At 42.0% G+C, this 15323-nt stretch overlaps 1 protein-coding gene across 4 annotated transcripts; it reads left to right on the top strand.

The window, feature by feature from the left end:
• The first annotated feature begins 1675 nt into the window (after positions 1 to 1675).
• Positions 1676 to 12939, top strand: LOC137291654 (D-amino-acid oxidase-like). 4 transcript variants are annotated; one of them, XM_067823076.1, is made up of 11 exons: positions 1676 to 1879; positions 3572 to 3803; positions 3952 to 4066; positions 4419 to 4495; positions 6339 to 6416; positions 8225 to 8279; positions 8585 to 8686; positions 9062 to 9135; positions 10785 to 10902; positions 11774 to 11875; positions 12387 to 12939. In XM_067823076.1, the coding sequence occupies exons 2-11, from the start codon at positions 3610 to 3612 to the stop codon at positions 12492 to 12494; spliced, it is 1023 nt and encodes a 340-aa protein (XP_067679177.1). In that variant the 5' UTR covers positions 1676 to 1879; positions 3572 to 3609; the 3' UTR covers positions 12495 to 12939. The 4 variants fall into 4 exon arrangements, with proteins under 4 accessions (XP_067679177.1, XP_067679180.1, XP_067679179.1 ...); XM_067823079.1 differs by lacking the exon at positions 1676 to 1879 and adding an exon at positions 3194 to 3318; XM_067823078.1 differs by lacking the exon at positions 1676 to 1879 and adding an exon at positions 3198 to 3326.
• Positions 12940 to 15323: the final 2384 nt, after the last annotated feature.

The following is a 15323-nucleotide window of genomic DNA, read 5'->3' as shown; positions in this document are numbered from 1 at the left end:
TATACAGGTTTATATGCACCAGTTATGTCACTATTGTTGTGATCATACAGGTTTATATGCACCAGTTGTGTCACTATTGTAGAGCTTATACAGGTTTATATGCACCAGTTATGTCACTATTGTGAGAGATCAAACAGGTTTATATGCACCAGTCATGTCACGATTTGAGATCAGTAATCCGAAAATGCCCAACTGGGATACATAGAGGATACTAAACGACCTTCCGTGCAATACCATTTTTATTAAAAGAGTTAACGAGCGTTCGCTCGTTTGATACCAAATCTTTAACGAGTTTAATGAAAATGGTATTTCACGGAGGCGAGTTTAGTATTCTGTTTATTACTCGCCAACATAAACTGACAGAAACCGCGGCGAAATTTCCTAGTGTGAGGACTCTCAGCTTTCAAGTCAAGCAAGGTCTAGTAAACTCGCGACATCAACATTAGCATTGTGACGTCACAACTTTGAACCATTTTGACGTCATACGTCAAGCGGTATTGCACTAGTATAGTGTAATATTGAAGTGAAAATATTACACTGCAGTATCTTCAACGGGCGAGCAATAATGTATCAAATGACACTAGACCTACCCCAGATATTTACATATAACTGCATCCACCGGCGATTTGGTAAAGTATGCGTAGACCAGTTAACGTACAATGCGTATAAACATTGTCTAAGATGCCTAAAAGATGTTTGGGTGATGTTTTCAACCAGTGTCTTGAATACGTCATGGAATCCCTCCAAATGATTATTCGTTGTGGGGTCAAGACGAGGAGGGAACCTCCCTATGTAGTGGACATGTAATCGTTGGAGGCCGCAGTCCCCTCCACATCTGGAGACTCATTCAGGACATCCATCCACACATCCTGAACTTGATCCACTGGGAGGAGGGGAAGAGAAGCAGCTCGTCGCACGTGTGCGTTGATGGCTGGGTTGTTCTTGAAGTTGTAGTGGTAAAACTTTACCACGATAGAGGCCAGAGCGAACACTGCGGAAGGAAGCAAAAGTAGCAGCAGCATTTTCATCAGGGTTCGGGGTCTCTTCATTGTAGATCTGTTGGACGGGCTGTATCTCACCTCGGAAACGTTGTCTCAGTCTGGTCAGTAGTCTGGTCTCAACTGCAGTCACCAGGAAGATGGTTGTGCTCTGTGAGAGGGGATATGCTGTCGTCTATGGTACTGCATTTTCCCTTCCATCTATGACCCACTTCCGGCGTGTGGCTACTTGTCTCACAACATTCAGACGATACTTGTGTCCATTATGTAGAACCTGTCTTCCTCCTCTCTGCGACACTATGAACTCTGCCCTCTGTGGGTTAGCCATTGCGACTATCGATATTTGACAAAAACTCCATTTTTATGGGGTTAGGTTTGTCTAAAAGAAACTAAATCTATTGGTAGCAGAGAAGTGAGTATACGATGATCATTTAAACCGTTTAATTTTATTTGATCTCGGGTGTGACTTGGATATAAATGTACTTCCTACTCCACTAAAAATTCTCATAACAACAGTCGATCATGATCACTATAGCCCTGGTAAGGCGGTTCCATTTAAGTGCATTTTTTCATCATAATTAGTCAGGTTTGTTTTCGTTGGCGAATGGAGACGTATTCGAATAGAGATGTAGGCTATTGGAGACTAAACCTATGCTATTGCCAGTGCGTCTGTCAGCAAACTCGTTGCATAACAGTTTTACAGGTCGACGTTACACTGCAGGTTGAAGCATAGATGAGTGCCCCGATCTCGGCCAACATAGAATATACACTCGACCTCGCATCTTGTTCCTTGCCGGTCTGTGTCGGTTTGGTTGTCTGTGATTTCGGACTCTCCACGGACTTCACACAGGGAGTATCCTACAACCACAGAACGTGAGAAGGTAGCTATCAAACTTATCAAACTTATTTTCAAGCATTCAAGTATGACCATACGAGTGTGTAGAGCATTCGTGGCACGCTTTGTGTCTAGGTTAATGTGACCGATGTGAGGATTATACTAAATATTTATAAACATAAAGCCATAGCGAGTGGCTCGTTTATAGCAAGGGGTGTTATGATGGAAAGCCAGTGTGTATATAATGCCAGCATCACCTCTTCAATAGTAACATAACTGGTGTATATAAACATGTACCATTTATGCATTAGAGACATAACCGATGGATATAAACCTGCACTATCTCTGCAGTATAGACATAACTGGCCACGGTAGATATAAACCTGTACTATCTCTGCAGTATAGACATAACTGGCCACGGTAGATATAAACCTGTACTATCTCTGCAGTATAGACATAACTGGCCACGGTAGATATAAACCTGTACTATCTCTGCAGTATAGACATAACTGGCCACGGTAGATATAAACCTGTACTATCTCTGCAGTATAGACATAACTGGCCACGGTAGATATAAACCTGTACTATCTCTGCAGTATAGACATAACTGGCCACGGTAGATATAAACCTGTACTATCTCTGCAGTATAGACATAACTGGCCACGGTAGATATAAACCTGTACTATCTCTGCAGTATAGACATAACTGGCCACGGTAGATATAAACCTGTACTATCTCTGCAGTATAGACATAACTGGCCACGGTAGATATAAACCGGCTTTATGTCTTCAGTTTGACGTAACTAATGTCTATAACTCTGTATTGTCTCTGCTCGACCTCACACAGTTCGTGTAACAGGTGCCTATATCGCCGATGCAAAGCATTAATGTCCTCCCCATCCTTCCAAATCGCCTGATCTGAAACCCACTGAGCATCAGTGGGAAGAACTTGATCGACGCGTACGTAAACGTCACCATCGCTCTGAGACACGTGCAGAACTTGCCCACGCGTTACAGGAGGACTTCCAAAAACATAATTCTAAAGACTTCTGCAATCCCTTCCAAGGCGATGTCGAGCAGTGACGGGTGTAAGGGGTGGCGTCACCAAGGACAGACATGAACGCCCCCTTGTGTCCATGTGCAGTGAGTGAACTGATTTAATGATGAAAAAGACATCAATACATATTTTCATCCGTGTGTCGAATTTTCTTCATCAATGTGCAAGCTTATGTATATTTAAACACTGTTATGTTAGGCCAGAGGTAAATCTCTATAAACATGTAACTGCAGTATATCTGTAACAGTGACATATCTTGTGCATATTAACCATCCAATCATAAACACCTGCGTAATACTAACATGAATACTGCCGTTCGGAGAGTAGACTGAAGTGATTCTGTTTACGAGGTCGCAGTTTACTTTGGAGTGTCCACGTACCTGACTTACGTGGGAATATAGAACACACAGGGAATCTTGTGTTAATAACGTATCTGTGTTTGTATGGATAAACGTTTATTCCGTATTGAAACGAATTCATTTTACATTTTCCTTTGCTCAGTTGTGTGAAAACGCCATGGCGACAAGAACAGTAGCCTGTAGATATATTGATCGCTAACTGTGGTTGCTTGTAATATTGTTGTACGTTGCCTCGAACACTGTATAATCATATAGTCCCTGTGTTGACAGTACTTGCATGTCACAACCTACAATCCAACATTTCTTATTTTATTTTCCTTCAGCGTCAAAAAACACCGGATCCTGCTTCAGTGCCAACATCATGGTGAGGAAGAGAGTTTGTGTGATCGGCGCGGGCGTCAATGGGATGGCGTCCGCCGTGTGTGTCCAGCGTCAGTGTCCAAACGTTGACGTCACTCTCGTGGCAGACGTGTTTTCACCCAAAACAACGTCTGACGTGTCTGGTGGGTTTTGGGAGCCGTATTGTCTCGGGGACACCCCTAAAGACCTCATCAAGTAAGTGGACGGACGTATTACGACGATTACGATTTGGTTGTACTTTGGATTCCAGCTCTGCAGCAGTATTTCCTAAACATGACCACTTCTATGCTGCGTCCTGTGATATCTTTCTTGTTGTAAGTATGTTTATTGGCCGTTTCTACAGAAAATGGAGCTCCGTGACGTGGGATTATCTCCTGAGTTTATACAACTCCCCAGTCGCCGGAAGGGTTGGGTGTCAGCTGCTGTCGGGCTACACACTGACTGACGGAGACTGTCCTGTGAGTATCTCGGTAACGGCACGCGAGTCTGGGGACATGTATGGGCATGTATTGATTGTAGGACCTCACCCGGCCCTCGGCTAAAATTAGTACAGACAAACGACAGTCGGGCTACACACTGACTGACGGAGACAGAGATTCGAGTGCCAGTATCTCAGTAAGGACGTCGGGAGAGACACACACTGTCTGACGCACCCCATTGGTACCTGTAGTCTGACCTGTAGTAAAACCAGGGATACTCTACAACCTCTATTTTGGCTCCCTGCGAAAACCAGTGACCTGATGACATGTATACAGGTCAGCTGTGTGTATCAACAGCTTCTGTTACCACTTCTCCTTCCTTTCTGTACAGGATCCAGATTTCAAAGATCAAGTGTTTGGCTTCCGCCAGCTCACATCCGAGGAGCTAAAACAATTTCCAGTGGCAAGGTATGTATTTTACTGCCACAAAATACCACACAGAGGCATGACGCTTTTCGTTCAGATATTGGCACTGAGGATAACACCCGCCATATAAACCGAAACAGTTAAAACATGGCCTCAACTATGACTTTTATCAGTATTTTGATGAAGAACCTATAACAGCAGTTGTTCGGTAATATTAAGCAATATCAGAACGATTTCAGTTTCGGGAGATAGCAAGACAGATATGTGACCTAATTCATATACTGAAAATGACCACATTATTAACGGTCCATTTTCCAGAAAGCTATGACATTGTTGGTTGGTAGTTCAGAATATAGACGCTCCATTCTTTTGGTTTTGGGAAAGGTATTAACCGACGATAGACAGGTCATTCGTTCTTTTTGACGGTCAAAGTTGTTTTACATGCTATGTATCCGTGGGATGCCGTAAGTGAGATCCTCTGCCGCCTTTTTCCCCCCATTCTCTTCCCACAGAGGTTACTTCTCATATCTTCCTACGAACGAGGTTACGCAGGAAGATATGACAAGTAGCCACTCTGGAAAGAGAATGTTTATCTTCCTTCTTTGTGTAGAGGTTTTAGCAATACTAATCAGAAATAGCAAGGATACTAGGTGTTAATATTGGCGACGTTTAAATCTTCGGCCAAAATACGCTGATGGTCTGTTCTTTCGATACCTCAGAGAAATGCTTCTACGGTCGTCTAGTCGAACATTTTCCTGGCTCTATGTTGTTAGAGTAAGCACAGGCCAGTCAAAAGTCGCATGTACCGGATTAAAGATCATTTAAATGTAACTATGCCAGCACTGAAATTTGTACATGACACAGAGGCACAATCAGTAACCTCGCTAAAGAGAAATAGGTTCCTCTCAGCTTTCTCAAGCCAGCTTTTCATCGGCCCCCTTCTCCCACCCACACATCCCTCCACCCCCACCCCCAACACACACACACACACACACACACACCGTCGCACGCACGCACACGTACACACACAAAATATCAAAATGTCAAGAAATTGCTAAATTTGGTATCATTTGTTTGACAAGTAGTGCTCCCTTGTGGCACCGTCTGTAAAAAGTAACTTGTCAATAAATGTTCGCTTAAGTATCACATGGCACATAAATTCGTGCTCCTGCTGTCACATCCCGTCGCATACGGTATCACACAAATTACGGTATCCAAGTTGTGAAAGGGCCGAAGCGTTCAGACATAAGCAGTAACCAAAATGCACTGTTCCTTACTTTCACCGATTTGAAGGAATGCACAGTATGAAAACCAATTGCTTCACCCATTCGCCAAAAAATTGAAGAAACGTACATAATAAACAAAACAATTACTTTTCCTATTACATTAAAGCCCTGTCCATTAAACAATACTGGCGACAATAATATGTATACGGATTTTAGTAAAAGTCCTTTGAAGATTTCGTATATACTAAATAAAAAGATGTTTGCAGTATATCTATCAAATTATCTGAGAAAAACATACCAGGACGAGTGAATATTATAACAAGGGGAACAATTTTCTTGCACCTACAATCTGTGAAACTGATCGTGAAGTTTACAGTCTAATCTACAATGTAAATTACAATGGTTTCATTACACCACAAGTCTCTTCCTTGTGTAATAGGATTAGGTAGACAATGACTTGCTCAGTTACTGTTCAACCGGAAAAGAATCTATTTCTCACCTGCCATGTCCACGTCGGAACCGTTTGGCAAAATGTCAGATTGACGTTAACACTGAAACGAATATGTCTTATTAGAATATGTACAATCAAATAATAATCCTAACGAAAACCTATATGGAAAACAATTGTCTTAATTCGTTCTCGCGCTCTCGTCTTGTAGAACTGGTATCCGAAATGGCAGCTTCCATACAACCCTTCAGATTGATGTCGAGCAGTACCTGCAGTGGTTGATGGAGAGGTATGTGGTAGACACGACCCGCAGATGGATGTCGTGATGGAAGACGTAGCGGTATGTTGTACACAGATTGAGGTGGAGATGGGCATATTGCAGACACGACCCAACAGATAAAGGTCGAGGTGGGCGATGGAAAGGTATGTTGCAGACAAGACCCTACAGAAAGCGGTCGAGATTGGCGATGGAGACCCGCAGATGGATGTCGTGATGGGCGATGGAGAGGTATATTGCGGACACGACCCTACAGATAAAGGTCGAGATGTGCGATGGGGAGGTATGTTGCAGACAAGACCTTACAGAAGGAGGTCGAAATGAACGATGGAGAGGTATGTTGCAGATACGACCCTACTGATAAAGGTCGAGATGGGCGATGGGGAGGTATGTTGCAGACAAAACCCTACAGAAAGCGGTCGAGATGGGCGATGGAGACCCGCAGATGGATGTCGTGATGGGCGATGGAGAGGTATGTTGCAGATACGACCCTACAGATAAAGGTCGAGGTGGACAATGGAGAAGTATATTGCGGACACGACCCCACAGATAGAGGTCGAGATGTGCGATGGGGGGTATGTTGCAGACAAGACCTTACAGAAGGAGGTCGAGATGGACGATGGACAGGTATGTTGTACACAGACTGATGTGGAGATGGTCAATGAAGAGGTATATTGCGGACACTACATATAAAGGTCGAGATGGGCAATGGAGCGGTACATTGCAGACACGACCCAACAGATAAAGGTCGAGGTGGGCGATGGAAAGGTATGTTGCGGACAAGACCCTACAGAAAGCGGTCGAGATTGGCGATGGAGACCCGCAGATGGATGTCGTGATGGACGATAGAGAGGTATGTTGTACACAGTTTGATGTGGAGATGGTCAATGGAGAGGTATATTGCGGACACGACCCTACAGGTAGATGTCGAGATGTGTAGCAGCAAGAGCACAAGACTTGAAACTCGCGCCACAGGTTTTAATCATTTTCGTTTCATCGCTGTACATAGTCGTTATACAATAACAGCATGGCGTTGAACAATTCATGCCGAGGTGTGGCGAGGTTCAAAAACTACAATAAAAACAAGCAAAGAACCTCTGTACTACAGATCATATAAAAAATATCAAAATCCATATGCAAATGTTAACAAACCTTATTTAACATATAATTATACTTATAATTTTACTTATTTAGGGCTTTAAACAACATTTCAAAACGATTTTACACATTTCATTTAGGCTTAGTCATGAAAATAACAAAAACATACAAATTTACAGTAAATTTCCCTTCAAATGACATATTTCACACCAGTAACAAAGCAATTAAATAGGACATATGACAAAATTTTACTCACGTTTTGTGTAGCCACATGGACTTGGTAACCTTTTCGAAATGGTGTGACCTTGACTGTAAGGTGATATGCACTCAGGTAGCCACCAGGGGCAGACTGACATGCAAATTAGTTCACCCGACCCACTGTTTATAAACATTGCCATGTGCTTTTGTTATGATTATGCAGGTAGTGGCTTGATCACTGTTATTATTTGGAAATATGAATTTGGAAATGAAATATTTTGAATTTAACCTATTTTGTGAAAATAAATGAAAACAAAAATTTGTCAATAAATGAACTTAATGAGCATTTTTGCATAAAATTGAAAAATAATGATTTCAGCCTTTACAAGATGTGCATTGAATATGGAGATGATCCGCACAATCTACATAAGCATTATCTGCACTGTAACGGCCAACTGGGACGGCCAACGTACACGGGTTGATATGTCGCTTGCCATGTTGACAGTATACTTGCTCTGTTGCAGGTTCACGCGTCAAGGTGGTAGAATCCAGCAAGGAAAAGTAGAGTCTCTGGAGGAGGTCAGTTGGTTTTTGCTGTTCATCTGATACTCACAGGACAACTAAAGCAACTGTCTTTTGTTCCGTTCAGATCTCATTCACATAGAGTCTGTTTGGCAAGTGATTCAGCCATTGCCCCAGAAATGTGTTGCACGCTATGCTACTTCTTCTCGTTTTATTGTAGTGCCTTGCTGTAGAGGAGAGTGTTAACTTGGGGTGTGGAGGGATGGACGATCGTGAATTATCAAGGAGTTACAATGTCAGCTGTGTCTGACTTCTTGTCTCTGTACGTGCTCTATGTCTCTCACATGTGACAATGTCCGCAGATGGCCGGCCGCTATGACGTCGTGGTCAACTGTACTGGGTTGGGCTCCTACATTCTCGTGCGAGACACGTCACTCAAGCCCGTGCGAGGCCAACTGCTGCGGGTAGGCATTATTAACATATACACAACGACTGTGATTACAATAGTTGTATATGGTGATATATTGTAAATGGAAGGTGGAGCTATTTCAGGCCGATATTTCTTCATAATTATCCTCTTTTAGAGAAAGAAGGCACATTCGATCTGGAATTCACAATGTATCTTTATTACCTTTGTCATATACATGTATATGAAGAGGCCAATTCTGGAATAATTTCGCTCTCAGTGGATGTTGTCATGACCTTATGGGTGTCGATGCTTGTATGTGGCCAGTATCTGAGTGATGTCACCACTGCCACAATCTCACATAACGTAACCAGACTTTTCTCTTGTTTGCTAACAAAGGGGCTTATTCCGATGCTTGGAATGACCATTACAGGTGCGAGCTCCATGGGTGAAACATTTTTACTTCTTCAAACCAGTCAAGACTGCTGCAACCTACCTGATTCCTTCGTACGTTTGTTTTCGTATTCTCATAGAGTGTGTGTAAGAATTAATTGTAATTGTAATTCAAACTTGTGACATTCAGACACCATCAGTAGAATGATAGGGTTTCCTTTTTGCAGTTTACCTACGGTAGAATGTGCTCGCTGACTGCATACAGCTAACGTTCAGTTTGAAATGTTTAGTGACATATCTTACGCTTCCCACACCAACAACAATGACTTTTGGCGTAAAATGTCACGAATGAAATATTATACATTTAATACAAAATACCTTCAAATATGTCTTCAAAAGCGTGTAGGGACGCCGTCGACTATCTTTTTTTAAATTCCATGTGGTGGAGAGATTCGGTCGATTTAAAGCCACGCTGTTTTTCAACATGGACAAAAGTATGATAGTCATATTAAAGTTCATCTAAAGTACAAACTTTGCCGACCGCATGGTCCAGACAAAGGTTGGATTTTGGGGTCAACCGTGTACCATTGCAGAAAGATCTGACTTGATCGTTACATATACAGTGAAACCTGCCAACACCAACACCTGTCTAATCCAGCACATTGTCAAAACTGGCATATGTCTTTAAACGATATTATGATCATTAGAACACTGTCCAATTCGGCAAGTGTCCATTCCGTATTCCTGTACGACGTTCCGGTCCCAACAACCAATCTTAACTGTAAAAGACATTGTCTAACTCGGAAGGTGTATGAGCAGTCCAATTAAGGACACATAATTCAATACACTAATTTCCTCTTGGCACGCTAGATAACCAGGAAGCGGTGAATTAAAGGCTCTAAGCCGGCATGGGTATGAGTAGAACAATGTACATGGAATAACAGCAGTTTTCATAGTATCAATATGTTACCAATAACTATAGCAAAGGAACTTACCCAATCCTCAGTGTAACTGATTATATGGATAAACTGACGCTAAAGGAACAAATGAAACGTAAATATGGAAGCAAAAAATAAGGGAAAACAGTAGTTTCTTCATTGACACAAACATGAAAAACCACTGACTCACTGTGTTGCTGGTAACTCTGCTCTGTGACGTTAACAGGTGCGGGCATTTTGAAGATTCTGGCATACAATCCTCAATAAATCACATGAGTATAAAAGACCGAGCACAGTATCTGGTGGAACTTCCGCCAGTTGCAGTACATGTCCGACCCTACTCCTCACTAACTACATCAAGGGTGACTTTCACGTTGGGGTATTGCGGTCCATTCCTGGCAGGCTTGTTCCAAAGATTGATACTGTAGCATCTATATGGCGCATTCTACCCGATGTATAATGTGGCAGACCTGCTTTATGGAATTGAGATCTTACATGTGTTCAGAGGATACTCATCGAAATGTAGTACAACAACCCTGTCTAGGATGTCAGCAATGTACCGTTGTGATTCAGGCTTTGCCTGATCTTCACAAGGTCGCTCACAGTCACCTGAGGGACTCCTCCACACCATCCAAGAACTTCAAACAGCACTTGCCCCGCTGACATTCCGTTGTGCACATGCAGTATTTCTGCTGTGTCAAACACAAACTTGGCCATCAGACGTGAACAAAAGATAACGATTTTCGTCGACCAGTCCACAATGTATGTATGTTTCATCTGCAACAATTTACTGATGAATGCTCTTTAAAGTTGGTGTCGTTACAGCTGTCGCAGCCTTGTAGTGGGAGGGGTGTTACAAGAGGGAAACTGGAATGAAGACGTGGATGAGGCAGATTCTTGGGACATACACCAGAGGGCGCTCTCATTACTCCCCAGTCTCAAGGTCAGCATGCATTTGGTTTTGTGTTCCACAACCTGTCTCCCTGAGAGTCGAAACCTAGCGAAGCAGACACCGGAAACCAAACTGTGTTTTCCACGGTATTTATATGGGGTAACATATTAACTTATGGACATGATGCCAGCAAACACGGATATGTGACAAATGGTCATGATTTGAGTGATAAGAATGTGTCAGTGTCAGAGACGCTGCTTAAAATGGGCTGAAACAACTTAACCAAATATGTTGCTCTGTCAGTGAGTCATGGTCATCCTCATCTACAGGAGTAGAAGTAACTGAAACGGACGTAAAATATGCATCCCCTAAACCGTTGATCTCACAGCGCACGAGTCACGTTGGATGTTCATGTCTCAAAGGGGTGTTGTAGATAGTCATAGACATGCCGCGATGTCATTTTCTTATAAAACCAGAAGGCGAAGCCAGAGGCGGGATCGTGATTTGACATCCATGCTCCATTTTAACTTTCAAATCTTTGTTTAATTTGTCAAATACTGATTTGTGCTCAACGTAAGGATCTGTTTCTTTATGCATATGGATCAGGATTTCTTGGCTTGGGAAAATCAAGACGAGGTAATTTGGCCAAGAAGTTTAACTTACGCCGATGATTTGATACATTCAATAACCAAATTCCCTTCCACTGATACACTCAGTGATTAGTGACAAAGCATCTGTTTTGCCATTGAATCACATGGTGACAATCACTGGACTGTCTGGTCCACACCCGATTTGTTTACAAACAATATCGTAAGCTGTAATACTGCTGAAACAAATATACATGCAGTCACAAATGTGCAACCGACTGAGTAGGGACGTTTTATGAATATGGAAAAGGTTTTGTCGCTTTTATTTATTGAAGGGAGCGAAGATCGAGTCTGTACGCACAGGTCTTAGGCCAGGAAGGACACAAGTCAGACTGGAGACACAACATCTGAAGATGATATCTGGGGAGACACTACCGGTAGGTCGATATTTACATCATACTAATACCACCTGCTTTAACTGAAAAGAAAGTCTTCGACAAGTTTTCTTAAAGTTGTTAAAGTTGATATATACATCAGTGGTGCCAGACAACTGAAACGAAGAAAAGGTTGTGTTTGAAGTCATCATTTGAGCAATTGCTAAGCTGTCCTGCGGACAACTACAACTTCCGGTTGACGTGTGTCACAGCAAGCCTGCGAGTCCCTGTTGACTTGTCTGTGTGAGATCAAGTATGGGTTGACTTGCCTATGTGAAAACAAGCCTGTGGTGACGTGTCTGTGTGAGAGCAAGCCTGTGGTGACTTGTCTGTATGAAAACACGCCAACGAATCCTTTTGACTTTTCTCTGTGAGAGACAGCTAGTGAGTCCTGTTGACTTGTATTTGTGAGAGCTAGCCTGCGTGTCCCGAGGACTTGCAGTAGTTAGCAAGAATACATATGCATCTATGTAGGTGTAAAGTAGTGAAAGTAACGTCGTTAATGATGTTGCAGGTTGTACACAACTACGGCCACGGCGGCGCTGGGGTTGCACTGCACTGGGGATGTGCCCAACAGACTGCACGACTTGTCAAGGAGGCGCTGACAACAAGCAAACTGTGACCATATAGAACATGTCCATATTTGAGTATTGAATCTATCATTTTTTACTTTCAAACGCACACCTGTAGAGGAAAGTATGTGCAGGAAAAGAGGGCCTTAATAGTACAATATATAATTCATTAAATATACCTAATTAAACATATCTAATTTTAAGCAGACTCACTACTCACTTTAAAAAGGCTATTGGGCAGAGTGTTTGCCAGGCATGTATCCTACTGAGCTTGATTCCTATTCGAAACAATAAAATGTTTGGAATCACGATTGGTAATTTTTCATAACTGATTCCACGATATTCATTCATGGCTGAGTACTTTCTGATGAATAGGACATACATGTAGTCTAATGGTAACACTGAAATGCCGTGGCATACGTTCAGTTATAATTACATGTGTAACCATGATTGGTTGAAAATGTGGAATAAAGATTTAATATCAAATAAAGAAAACCCGTTTTGTCACAATCAATAATTAATACCTATAACCAGTTAATATCGGGGGAGAGCCCAAAGAGACGCAGATCCATCAATACCACCAGACCATTGACTCGGGAATATCTACATTTTGGCGGAGTCATTGTGATCCTTAGTTTGTCAGCCCATGGCATTCTGTGTCACCTGGTCAGCGTCTGCGACCTGCGTCACTTCCGGTTTTCCTGTGACAGTAGACTGCTTTGTTGGTAGTTGACAAGTTCTGAGCCGATCTATGAGGGTGTGAGGTCCACGCATATCTCTCAGTACTGTAGGAGAGCCAGGACCTTGTTGGTGTAGATGGCCCATCCTGTGCTGTACACTGTCCTCCAAAGCAGAGTTATGGCTTCTTCATTATGAGACTTTGGGAAGTCATGGAATTTTGACTAAACCAGATCTGGCGATTAGGGAGGATGAAGTTGAAGGCCAGTCGTACACTGGAACCATGGCAACAACAGATTTGTGCACAGGTGCCTTACCATGTAGTGACAAAACACCTTACAGACTTTTCTGTGAACGTTTTTCTTATATATCTTACAAAGCAGATGTCAGTGTGGCTGGTTGGAATCTTTGGTGCAGATGGTTCGAATCCAAAGATGGTTCCGTAGCGTGGTTACATCCTCTTCGGGACCGTCGGCGTGTTGTTGATACAAGCGACATGTAGTATTCCTGTGCACGTTAAACTGCTGTTCAACAGTGCATAGGGGTGCTCTGGTTTCAAGTATTCCAATAGATAAATGGGAGCAGATTCTTCCAAACTTGTGTTTTTTTGGACATGTCGACGTCAACATGATTTAGGTGACAATGATTTGAGGTTTAGACCTACACTTCTTAAAAGCACTAAAACCTCATGAAAACAAAACTTCTGACAGGGCCTTGTTTGGTCTATGGATGAAGTGTATTATATAGAATATAAGACAATTCTCATTTATATAAAGAAATGATCACACTTACTTTGCCTTGAGTATATAAGCACTGCTGAACATGACCTTGAGAATGCTATAATAATTTGTGCACAACTTTAAAATGATTCTCTCAGAACTTCTTTCTCTATTGAAAACATCAAGCACCTCACTACTTCACACCTGTGTCCATGGAAATGCCATTGAAAAACTACAAACACATTCTATTCATTATAGCTCTTTTTAATTTCACCTTCTTATGAAATTGTTCAAGAGACTGATAATTTGTAGAAACATAGAATATACCATGATTGCAAGCCAGTCTTAATATATAATATATATCTCAGTATTTGTATATGTAGGACTAGGACTGGCTAAAGCAGCCGGGTCAGTTTGCAACAACAGATCTGTACATACATTCGTCTTGTGTCATGTGGTGTGATACACAAACATGATGTCATCCACACAACACATTCCATGTATATTCTCTCACTGCTCTCTTCCACTGTCAAGCTTTGTACAAGTTAAGGTTCCACTTCCAGCAGGCAATACGAAATGGAAATAGTCAAAAGGTGAACAGTTTTGAGTAATATTCTCCTGAATTATACCTGGGAGTGTTTGCTCCCAACAAGAAAATGTTTTGAAAAAATTTCTGTAAAGATCTAGTTGTGATGAAACACACTAAACACAAAATAATGATGCAATCAAGAAATATGATCATAATCGTTTCTCAAGATTTTCCACACAATTCAGAGGTTGGAACATTTGTTATTGCTCTGCTGCAATCAAACAGTCATGGCCTGAAACAGTAATCACACACATAGAACTGAGGGTTACACCTGTCACCCTGACAAGCTGCACAGTGGCTCATCTACACAGCCAGGAACCTGGGTTAACAGGCCTGGCACTCAGTATCGGGGATCCAAATATTTTCAAGTGCATAAAGACAAAATTACCCCTCATTACAATTGAACATGACATGTTCCTGACACATTCCATATTGCCAAGCTAACACTTAGTGTGGGATGATCCCAGTGCATGGCTCATGTATATTTCCCTTTCAAAAATGGTATTTGCACAAGCTGATTCCCCAATAATAAATGACAGGTTCCCCCAAACCCCGGACTTAGATGTTGGTAGCAGCCAAATCTAGAACAGCCAATTACACTTGTCATTTACTGGGACGAAAAAGAAATGATGATACATACTAAAACAGGTCAGACAATTAAATTCTACTTCTACACAAAAGGCTAATGACAAAGATATTGGCTTGAGTGTAATTTCATCTTTGGCAAACAAACCATAAAGCTCATAAATAAACTGACTGATAAAAACTGACAATGTTTTGTATACCAGAGAACACCACACTACTGTATAGCTTCCAAGAACTGTTGTTGCCTGAAAACAAGCAGCGCTGACAGTCCCACTACTGATGGCAGAGACCAGTCTATGTAGAATATA

The sequence above is a fragment of the Haliotis asinina genome, chromosome 7 (assembly GCF_037392515.1).
Source record: "Haliotis asinina isolate JCU_RB_2024 chromosome 7, JCU_Hal_asi_v2, whole genome shotgun sequence".
In the NCBI taxonomy this organism is placed as follows: domain Eukaryota; kingdom Metazoa; phylum Mollusca; class Gastropoda; order Lepetellida; family Haliotidae; genus Haliotis; species Haliotis asinina.
This window is presented reverse-complemented; position numbering and strand designations above follow the sequence as displayed.

Bases quoted from the DNA above. Each gene is read 5' to 3' on its own strand.
- LOC137291654 (XM_067823076.1), top strand. From the start codon at position 3,610: ATGGTGAGGAAGAGAGTTTGTGTGATCGGCGCGGGCGTCAATGGGATG. The intron at 9,136-10,784 runs GTACGTTTGTTT...GTGTCGTTACAG, and splicing joins GCAACCTACCTGATTCCTTC to CTGTCGCAGCCTTGTAGTGG. The intron at 11,876-12,386 runs GTAGGTCGATAT...ATGATGTTGCAG, and splicing joins TATCTGGGGAGACACTACCG to GTTGTACACAACTACGGCCA.